The 11,353-nt window shown below is 46.7% G+C and overlaps 1 protein-coding gene across 1 annotated transcript; it reads right to left on the reverse strand.

Moving 5' to 3' along the window:
• Nucleotides 1–2,151: 2,151 nt before the first annotated feature.
• Nucleotides 2,152–5,496, reverse strand: LOC134377338 (secretoglobin family 1D member 2-like). The gene is made up of 3 exons (XM_063095992.1): nt 5,386–5,496; nt 3,472–3,659; nt 2,152–2,285 (listed from the first exon to the last, which is right to left on the reverse strand). The coding sequence occupies exons 1-3, from the start codon at nt 5,438–5,440 to the stop codon at nt 2,259–2,261; spliced, it is 270 nt and encodes an 89-aa protein (XP_062952062.1). The 5' UTR covers nt 5,441–5,496; the 3' UTR covers nt 2,152–2,258.
• Nucleotides 5,497–11,353: the final 5,857 nt, after the last annotated feature.

An 11,353-nucleotide genomic window follows, 5' to 3' on the forward strand; every position in this document is an offset into this window, starting at 1 on the left:
TCACAGCAACTCTAGAATATGCATCTATACCACAGAAAAACAAACTGATGATAGAAAGTGGGGTGTGTATGCATGTGGGTGCATGTGTGTATAATGATTATTTAGAGTGTTGGTATCAGAGAGGGCTTCACAGAGGAGGAGACCTGAGAAATGGATTCTGCAAATGAGGTTGCCAGCTGTCATAGGCAGCGAAGGTCGTAGATGTAAAGGGAAAACAACGTGCCCTGGTGCAAGAGTGTCATGCGACATGCTGCTTCTGCAAAGGACACGTCAGCAACTGGACTGAGCACAGACTCCCCAAGTGAAGAGGAAGAGAAGCTTGAAGGGGCACGTTGTGCAGCGATCCTGGAAGTACTTGAACCCAGCTCCAGGGTGCAAAGTTGATCCTCCAACATTGGTTCCAATCTGGGTTTCTCAGAGTGTGGCAGGAGATCCGCCAGTCCTGGTGTCTGACAAGCATAGGCTGTAGACTGAAACCTAATGAGTCTCATACATTTAGGTGCTATTTTCAAGTGTACAGATTTATGATGTGATTTGAAATACGAATTTATTTCAAAAGCAGTGCTTAATTTATAACTCGTTTCTTCAATATTCTCCATTATATAAACATAACTATTACCAAAGGAAGATGGAGTTAGGAAAATAAGTCCTGAAACACTTGGGAACAAGTGGCCTCTAGCCATTTTGGGTATTGAAGAGAGTGTCAGGACCACATTTCAATTTTAAGAGGCTCACTTTGGCATGAATGAGGAGGATGTGTTGCAGGAAGAGCTTCACAGAAGGCTGAGAGATCATTGAGGAGACCTTTGTTGTTGCCAATAAGGACACAGACTGGACTATGCTGATGGCTGTGGGACTGGAAAGGACAGGGCTCACAGAGGCCGTGCTGTGGAGTGGAGGGGCAGAACTTAGCGGACTATTGAAGGCAGGAGGGAGAGGAGCAGCCACAGTCTAATTAATGCCCCCTCTCCCCAAGAACCCACACCCTAATCCCCGGGTTCTGTGAATCCTCATCACGAGGCAAGAAAGCACTTTGCAGATGAGATTGAGGTAAGGACTTGGAGATGGGGAGGTTATTCTGGACAACCTGATGGTTCCTAAACCGAACACACTTACGTTACCAGGAAAAGGCAGAGGGAGTATGACATGAACAGAAAAGGGGAAGAGAACGTATGAAGGAGGCAGAGGTGGGAGTGATGCGGCCATAAGTCAAGGACTGTCCTTAGTCACCAGAAGCTGGAATCCCCCCTAGAGAATCCAGAGGGAGGGCGGCCCTGGGGCCTCTGGATTCCCACAGTGTGGTACTAGTTCTGGACATCTGTTCTTCAGAACTGTGAGAGAATAAGTCATCTCGAGCCTTCAGGCTAGTTGTAGATTGTTACAGCAGCCACAGGACCCTAAGCCAGGATGTCTCCATGTTTTCTGAGTCAGGTGACTTGTGTGTGGGGAGGGACCGTGACCCAGGATGGGAGTGCCCAGAGGAGGAGTAGGTTGGGGAAGACAGTGTGCTCTGTCTTCTGTCTCGCTTCTGACATGGCTGTGGAGTGCTTGAGTGGAACGTCCAGGTGGCAGCTGCGTCCTTGTTTCCGGAGCCCTTGGGAGAAGTTGCTGGAGGAAGTGTTAGCCTGACATGTGGTGAGTGGTGTGGACACTGATCGGCTCCTTGAGGGTGTGGGGTCAAATAAAGTTATTTGAGGTTGAAACATGGAGACGCCCCTAAATTGTGATAAATGGCAAATCATTTATACTGGACATGACATAGGAGTCAATCCCCAGGGAAGAGGTGGGACAGGCAGGTGAAGTGTGGTGATGATGGGCACCAACCAGAGCTGCTGCAGGTGTGGACCATGGCACTGGCTGGCACTAGGCTGGGGGATCCCTCGGGACAAGACCTAGGGACATTGTAATTGTTGGTCACCTGGAATGATCATTTTCTTTCATGGCCACATGAATGGGAAATCTGTGGAGTAGTGGAGGGTGGTCATGACTACCCACTGCCTTTTGTGATGCCTGAACCTCAAGCCACCACTGGGGATGGGATGTTGGTTCTCTGCGATTTACTATGACAGCACCAAAAGGCCAATTCATGATTAAAGCCTTCACCGAGGCAAGGCCTGAGCTTGTAGGAAAATAACAAGACATGTGGACAAGTGCAGGGCAGGAAATTTATTGAAGCAAGACGTTGAAACCTTCACATTTTCAAGGAAGAGTAGGTGATCAGTGTTAGATCAGTGTAATTTAGGATACAATAGCATGTATCACTGGCAGTTTGAGACAATTTGATTCTGAAATAGAAAAATAGAATGAGATCAGTTAGTGACCCTGCTCCAGCAGATGAGGTTAACTCAGCCTGTCACTCACGACTAAGCTGTCAGTGGGATTTCTGCAGCAAAAAGCCCTTTGCAAGGGCAGAAGGCAGGAAGCCAGTGTCATGGAAGCTGGAGCCCTGACCTGACACAGTGATGACCCACCATGTGCATCAGGGAGCAGCCTTTCCTCAGTCAGGCAAACAAGCCCTGAGTGACCCAGGATTGTGGCTCAGGTCGCTAATGGAGGGGTTGGTGAAGAGGTGACAAAGCATCCAGCAATGATTTTCCCTGAGGTGCCAGGACAGTGGACTCTGCTTGTCCCCTGCAGTGGAGGACCCAGGGCTGAGAGACCAGGCAGGGCTGGGAGGGGACTCCGGGCAGCACGGCTGTCGGGAGACCCCCAGCCTCCCAGTGTGGGAATTCTGCCGCACGGCCCCTGCTCTTCTCAGCTCTGAGACCGCAGCTTCTTTGGGCATTTGCAGCCGAACCTCACGACCTAAACCCAGATGTAGATGGGCCGGGAGAGCCCTTTACAACCTCTCATTACTTGGTAAGACGTAAGGCAAGTGTTCCCACTTCCATGGGACTGCAGGAGGCAAAGCAGCGAGATCCCTCCCCTGCCATGTTGAGGAAGAGGCATTTGGGAAGGTGGGGAGAGTGGGCATAAGGGCTGGAGTGGGCTCCTGGCCCTGCAGAAGCTGCAGGGAACCCAGCCGGCCACCACTGTGCACACAGGGGCCGCTCTAGTTCCCTCCTCCCTGCATCTCCCTGTTCAACTGTCCCTGCAGCCCACCTCCACAGTGCCTGTGTCCCACTGGGTGGTGCCACTCGCCCTCGGGACAGCACCCAGGCAGGATGCAGCAGTGCTTGGCCCCCCAACACCTATGCGTGGAGCCAAGCAGTCCTTCTCAGGACGCCCTGGGGACCATGGCATCCAGGAAGGTGACCTGAGAAGGAGGAGCGTGCCCAGGATGCTGCGTGCAGCTGGGTTTAATTCAGCAGCTGTCATGTAGCATCCACCCTGAGGCCCCGGGTCACCCCATCAGAGGTGAGCAGCGGGGTCAGTGCCACCCGCTGTGACCCCCATGGAGCATTGAGCTGACCTCATTCCTGGCTGTGAGGCTGACCAGAAGCCTCTATGCATAAAGGAGAAAGAAATTACCAATGTGTCTATAATATGCTGTATGTCATCTGAGGGCATCTGGTCTATGCATTTCTTCACTTCCAATTCTGCCGCCACTTCATCCTTTGTTGCATTATATTTGGCAAGTTGAGCCCTCAATTGTGTGGGACTGCCAGTTACGGTGAGTTTCAGTTCTTTAACCAGGGATGGACAGGCCCCCGCATTGGCTGGAACAGAGGGAAAACATACAGTTTACGTGTAGAAACTCAATTTTTCCCATGTCTCCCTGATGTCAGGACCAGACAGAACCCAGGATCCCCTGGGTTTTATGTTTCCCTCCTGTATTTGTGCTGATGACAATGTAAGACCCTCGAGGTTGTGACTTCCTCCAGATCACACAGCAAGGGGCAGAGCTAGGACAGAAAAACTGATTTCCTGCTCACTCATTCACTTTTGTTTTTCTTTCAAGGGACATCCACCACTTTCCAGTGCTTCTCTGCTGAAATTCCCTTTTCTAAATTTGAAAATTTTTATTGTGATACTTTATTACTCTTGAATATTGGTGAAAGGAGGTTTTCAGTAATCAAATTGTTAAATGAATGGTTCAGTCAGAATCTTACAAGTGACAAGAAAACTGAGAATAAATCTGGAGAAAAATAAATAAAATTATTAAAACATTGTAAGGTGATATTTTGAGATTAAACTGGAGGAATTAGTAAATATGCCATCAGATGCAGACAGAACTAAAAATCTAGAAGCCAAAAGAAAGAGAGATGACCAGTTTTAGCCCATGTGAACCTTTTTTACAAGATCAGGATTGGCTCTTTCTTTCTGCAGTGATGTCCAGAATCCTGAGAAAAGGTGAGAGGAGAGAACTGGGGCTCCCTCCTGCCCCAGTAGGGATTGCGCTGAGACCTGGGTGATGACTCTTCCTGGTCTGGATTCCCCATTCCCCCAAGTCTTTAGCGACAACCTGCACCCAGGTTGTGCCCTACCAGGCTCCGCTGTGACCCCTGATCAGACAACATCGGACTCTATTTTTGATAGAGAATTTGGAGAGGAAATGATCAGAGGCAGCACAGGGAAAGAAGAGGAGGTTCAGAATGGAAAAGGAAAGAGAAAGACATAGAAAAACTAGGATCAGTCGCAAGGGTGGGCAACAAGTCTTGCAAGGTATTGTCAAAAGAACAGCCAGAATTTATGCTAGCAAAACACAAATCTTAGTGCCAACAGCTGTACTAGTTCTGCTACCATAACTGGTATTACCCCTAGACTACTGGTAGTATTTGTGAATGGCTGCTTATTCCCAGAGGATACGTTATTTGCAAGTTTATCATTCAGAGAATCAGAGAGTACTGCTCTTGTTAGACTGGGAGCTCTTCAATGATTGTTCTATGTCCAACATTTTGAGTCTGAATTTATGAGTTAACAGGCCGATGGCTCAGCTGGCACCTAGAGGTTCTCGGGAGATGAATGTCTGATAACTACAGATGTTGGCATTGTATCTAGAGCTACATGCCTCACATACCTAATCTCACTCCATACTCATGGTCACTCTTGGTGGTAACTATAAGTATCAGTGATAAGAAGAGCTGGATGAGATTAAGAATTTGGCCCAGGGTTATAGGACTGGTAAGTAGCAGAGCCCAGACTCACACTCAGTTACATTATATCCTGCTGCAATGAAAACAGAGATCACAATCAAAGAGGAAATCTGCAGGTAAAAGAATTCCTCAAATTTGCCAGCAACAATTTTTTTTGTACAAGTTGGTACGGGTAGGAACATTGAAAAAATGAGCTCTGAGCTTTGGGGTACTAGTTCAGCAAGCACAAGATAAGGTTTGAATTTTGGTTTGTTCTAGACCCCAGCCCCAACCCAAGGAGGCTTATCTGGTGTTCAGAGAAGGGGACTTACCAGGGGCAGGTGCCAGACTGATTACAAATGATACTTACCCTCATAGAAGCAAAGGGCCAGAGTGACCAGCAGGAGACACAGGGACAGCCTCATAGTTGTTTACTTTGCTTTTAGCTTTTAGCATGAGCAAAGCAGGAGTGATTTGGAGGTGACCACAGGAGGCTGGGAGTCTATGGAGCCCAGGGCTATTTGTACCTGGTGAGTCTCCCTGGTCCTGCCCACACATGCATGTGGCAGGTCACAAGGCCTGGATTCCAGCCATGCTTACTCAGCTAGGCTGATACCATCCATCAGGGTCACATCCTCACACTTCCCAGCATCCAAGTTGGGCTGAGCACAGGGGAGAAGCCCTGAGGGAACCCTGCTCCATCCTCGGATGCCTCTGGATGTGTTCCCTGTATCCTCAGTTTGCTTCAGAGCTTTTGATGATTTGATCTTTTTCTTCCTTTTAATGCAGAGTATTGTGTGAGTTCTAACATCAGGAGTTAAGATCCCACAGACATGGAAGGTGGGGACTGTCTTTAGTTAGGGGACAGCAGCCTCATAAGGAGCCCACTTTGACCCCCCTCTGCTGTTCTGACAGCTGACCAGGAGTGTTTCCATCACACATTGATCAAGTCTGAGCAAGAACGTCCCTCTCCCTCAGCACGTCCATCACCACCATTTTACCCAAGGGCCCCTTACAACACTGTTGAGCACATGCCACCTTTGGAGAATTTCCTTGGGGAAAGCAACTGCTCCACCTGCTCTCTACCTGGCCTCACTCCATGGCCAGAGTCCCTGTTTATGGGTGGAGTTGTCCACTGAGCCGAGGTTCCAATTTCCTGTCCATGAAGAGCAAGCCTCCTGTGCCGACCAGCCCCCCCCATGTCACCACAGGGCTGATGTCATGATTAAATGACCCCCACTCTTTTATCCCAAGAAGCTCCTGGGGTGCCAGGAGCCGAGCAAGCATCAGAGGTGCTGGAGGATCCTCCGCTCTAGGGCAGCACAGGGAGACAGTGGTAGTGACGAGAGATGGACAGGGAGGCGCTGGCTTCCCCTTGTCCCTGGAGGACACGTCTCTCACTTCCGACCTCACTCTGCAGCCCGGGCCAATCTCTCTTCTAGTGGGAGGTGAAGGCAGCCCCCAGACAAAGCGACACACTCCCCACCTGCCCTTCCATGCCGCGACGTCACGCTCCACGTGAGGAGGAAGAGTCTTCTGTCAGCAGACATTTCCCACTAAATTAAAGTATATGTGAGAGGAGTCAAGCCCAGGCCAGAGGTTTTCAGTGTCTGCTGTACAGTCAAACGACTTGGGATCTTTTAAAATGCACAATTTCTCACACCCTCTTCTTGGGAGGTTTTGATTCAGTAGGTGTAGAGCGGGGCCCAGTCACTTGAACTAATTAAATCTCCTCTGGTGATTCCACTGGACAGCAGGCCTGAGCGCCACTGAGAAACACCTTTGTTAAAAAAGGGCAGTGGCAGCTTTGCTTGGGTTGCAGTGGAGTACAGTGGTGGTTCCCTCTTCCAACACACAGGATGGTGGGGGGTGTCTGGAGCCAACTCTGCCTCCATCGCCAGGGACGGGGAGGTACAGGGTGAAGTCCATGGCAGAGTTCTGACCCACGTTTATGGGCTATTGGACCTTAGAAAAATTACTCAGGTTATGTAAACCCAGTTTCCTCTTCTGTAAAAGGAGGAAAATAATAGTGCCTGTGTCATCGGGACGATGTAATGATTGACTGATTGTGTGTGCGGGTGTGTGTGTATAAAATTTACTTTGGTTACATACTAAACATTAAATGTCTGTAATATTATCTGGTGCTCTTTGTCAAACATGTCATAGACTGCCACCCATTCCTAGTTTAGAGCACAGCCAAAGTCAAGAAAGCAGTGATTTTTCTCAGATTATAAGGAAACCTAGACACACTCCCACCATCTGAAGTGAATGGGGGAATCCCAGCTATGGTCTCCGAGTCTACGGACCCACAGACATGAACTAGGTAGTCAGACCTTTGTCACAGCAGCTGAGCCATGAGGAATTCTGCACCTCGGTGGAGCAGAGCTTGTGCTGGCACAGGCTTGGCCATCAGCTGTATATTCCACTAGGGAAGACGTGCCTCTCTCAGAGAGGATCGATCCCAGTGTCTTTACTGTTCCTGGAGCTCTGCACCCCTGCTCAGGGTTTTTTAGTTTATACGTGGCACTTTTTATAGCTGCTCTACTGCTTTAGTCATTGGCTTTAGAACTTTCCATCTGCAGAAGACTGATCCCTGACCCCAGTGCCCTGGTCAGAGCTCCCATGTGTAGGCTTTGCTGGCACCCTGCACCTCTCCTTGGCAGCAGCTCCCAGGTTGCAGTTCTGCAAATGTAGAATCAGTTAACTGATGTGAGCTTCCCTGTGGACTCTTAGCTCCATAATGGCAAGGGCAGCATTTGGCTTTGCTCTTACCTGCTTAGCACCACCTGGCTTGGTTAGGGTCCTTCTTTAGTGTAAAAAGATGGATGCCCACTATGCCCGGCTTCCTTTTGGGCAGTTAAGGGATGAAAGTTAGTAGCATGGTGGTGACAGTGGTGAAAGAAATTCAGTGGCTTCCCGTGTCCCGAGAGACCAGTGGCAAGAGGATGACCATCTGCTCATCACCCCAGCTCCTAATTGCTGACTATAATCCAAAGTTTCCAACAAACCATAGTCGAGTGGGATTTAACGTCAAACCAAGCTCCAAATTTATGGAAGGAAGCTCCTTTTTCGTTTTGCTGGTCAGGTAGGAAGGTCACAGCCTCTGAGCAAACAGGCCCAGCAGTGGCCAAGCCCTTAGGGGCTCATCCTCGATCTGTCCACAGCCAGGAGCAGAGGGCTCTGTGCAAACACAGCAGGCACGGGAAGTTCTGAGGGAAGCTTGGGAAGCGAGGACGGACACACAGAGCAGCATGTCTGAGAGATACACAAGGATCTATGGGGTCTTGTCCTACAGAAATTTGGGTGGAGGGAGCCTGGGAGACCGGCATGAGGGGAGACGAGACAGTGTCAACCACAGGGCTGGCCGTGGCACATCAGGTGGCCAGTTAACCTGGAACATAAAGGGACACAGTGGACTGAGGAAGGCTTTGGGACTGTGGGGATGGTATAGGACAAACCACAGAGTGTTTCCATTGTGCTCAGTGTGAGATGGTGGCAGAATGGGTGGGAGAGCACATCACCAGGATTTTTGTCCCAGTGCCTATTGCTGGATTTCAGATCTTGAGTCAGAATCACACGGTCTCTTTATACCCATTAGCATGGCCACTACCAAAAAACAGAAGAACAAGTTTTGGCTATAACGTGGAGAATTAGGAAACCTTGTGTGCTGCTGGTGGTGAAATGCGGAGCTACTGAGGAACACAATATGCAGCTTCCACAAAAATTAAAAGTAGAGTTGCCATACGATCAAGCCACTCCACTCCTGGGGATACATCCAAAAGAACCACAGACAGGGTCTACAGGAGACATTTGCAAACCTATGTTCAGAGAAGCTCTCTTTACAGCAGCCAAGGGGTGGAAACAACCTGTCCACTGACACACGAATGAACAAACAAAACGTGGATTAAACATACAATGGAATATCATTCAGCCTTAAGAAGGAAAGAAGTCCTACCACATGCTACAAAGTGGATGAACCTTGAGGACATTTTACTATGTGAAATTACCAGTCACAGAAAGACAAGTAGGGTCTGATTCCACATATAGGAGGCAACTATAGCAGTCAAGTTCACATAAACAGAAAGTAGAATAGAGGCTTCCAGGTGGAGGGAGAAGAGAATAGAATGTTCAATAAAAACCATCAAAATAATAGTGAACTAACTATATCCGGAAACATGCAAGTGTTACCCTCCACACAGGGCCTATGAGTCAAAAAATGTGTAGCTAATAATAATGTTGGTAATAAAGTGGTTAGCCACGTTTTTGGATTATTCTATGGCCAGACACCGTAGAAAACAAAATGGATCACATTCAATCCTTTCTACAAATATATAAGATAAGCTAATAATTCTCACTTTACAATTGAGACAACTGACTCACAGAATTTAAGAAACCTGCTAAAAGTTACACAGTTTGAAACTTTGTGATGTGTGAAGCAACAATGGCGAACTTTCAGTGGGTAGGTTGCTGGTGGTGACTTAGATGGGCTGGAGGTGCATGCAGGTTACTTTCTGTCTCAGTTGCTTCTTGCATTTCAGTTTCCATCACAGATGAATCCTTCTAGTTGATGACACATTACACTAGTTTTTCACTTGGAGTTTTTCCTTTCTTTTTTCTTTCTCTTTTTCTAAAAGAGCTCACCCACTGACAACACCCAGTGCTGGCAGTATGTGGAGCAATGGGAAATGTTCATCCTTGCTTCTGGGATGCAAAGTGGGACAGCCACAGTGGAAGGCAGGTTGGCAGTTTATCACAAAACTAATCATCTTCTCACCAAACCATCCAGCATATGTGTGCCTTGCTATTTACCCACTTGTGTTGAAAACTTATGTCCTGAAAAAATCCTGCACATGGATGTTTATAGCAGCTTTATTCATAAGAGCCCTAAGTTGGAGTCAACCAAGATGTCCTTTAGCAGGTGAATGAATGAAAAATTGCACATTCGGACAATGGAATCTCATTCAGTGACAAGATGAGCTTTCACACCATGAAAAGTCATTTAGGAAGCTAAATGCATATTACTCTGGGAAAAAAGTCAATCTGAAATGGCTACATGCCATAGAATTTCAATGATGACACGCTGGAATAGGCAAAATTATGGAGAGAGCACAAAGGTCACTGGTCACCAGAGGTTAGGAGGAGGAGGGATGAATAGGCAGAGCACAGAGGGTTCACAGGGCAGTGAAACTGCTCTACGATGTTATAATGGTGGATACATGTGATTACATGTTGGTGAAACCCACAGAATGTGCCACACTAAGAGTGAACCCTAATATAAATGGTGAACGTTAGGTGATAGTAATGAGTTGGTGTAGGTTCATCAACTGTAACAAATGTCCCACTCCAGTGTGAGATGTCAACAGCAGGGAAGCTGTGGGCACATGCGGTAGGGGCTATGTGGGAACTCTGTACCTTCTGCTCAATTTTGCTATAAGCCTGAAACTGCTCAGAAAAATAACGTCTATTTTATAAAATGGAGAGAAGGAATATATTAGTGAAAAACTACAAAGTTTCAGTAAGTAGAAATAAGCTTTAGATATCTACCATAAAGAATGGTGACTATAATAAATTATAATGTGTTGTATATTTCAAAACTCCTAAAAGTAGATTATGAATGTTTTCACCACAAAAAGTATGTGAAGTGATAGGTTTCTTTATTAGCCTGCTTTAATCATCCCACACTGTAAACATATATCAAAATACCACATGCATCCCATGTACACAATTAGTGTTTGTCAATTAAAAATCAAATTTAAAAGCGAGGGGAAAAGTGATGTTAATATTTTCTTTAAATAATGGCAAAAATCTATACTGAAAACAAGTGAATCCATAAATCAGCCGGTTTTTACACGTAGTTAATCATCTATCAAGGAAATCTAAGACAATGTGCTGAAAAAGTACTAGAACTCATAAGAGTTCATCAGCTTAACTGAAGAGAAGATCACCATATAAAATCAATCTCTTCTTGTAAACCAGCTATTGCCTTTTATAACACAATGGAAAAATTATATTATTGAAAATGGTATCAAAGCAATAGCCAAAAATGTATTGAAATATGTATTTAGAAATATGCGAAACTTTAAGGAAAAAATCCTGAAATTACATGAAATTCACACAAATGTAAAAGGGAATCTAAGTAAATGGGGGTGCACATCTTGTTCTGAAGCAAATATTAGAAAATTTAAAGATGTCAACTATTTGCAACTTGCTTTTCAAATTCAAGCTGCCCCTCAGAGCACTAATTGGACAGTTGTGTGCTTTGTTTTGAATTCTGAAGTGCTGTTTGGATCTTTCAGATTTAGAATGCATTCATTCATAGAGGTGTGGAGAGGAGCCTG

Source organism: Cynocephalus volans, chromosome 4 (assembly GCF_027409185.1).
Source record: "Cynocephalus volans isolate mCynVol1 chromosome 4, mCynVol1.pri, whole genome shotgun sequence".
Lineage (NCBI taxonomy): Eukaryota > Metazoa > Chordata > Mammalia > Dermoptera > Cynocephalidae > Cynocephalus > Cynocephalus volans.

Bases quoted from the DNA above. Each gene is read 5' to 3' on its own strand.
- LOC134377338 (XM_063095992.1), bottom strand. From the start codon at position 5,440: ATGAGGCTGTCCCTGTGTCTCCTGCTGGTCACTCTGGCCCTTTGCTTC. The intron at 3,660-5,385 runs GTAAGTATCATT...CCTCTGTTCCAG, and splicing joins GGCCCTTTGCTTCTATGAGG to CCAATGCGGGGGCCTGTCCA. The intron at 2,286-3,471 runs GTAATTTCTTTC...TTTCTATTTCAG, and splicing joins AGCATATTATAGACACATTG to AATCAAATTGTCTCAAACTG.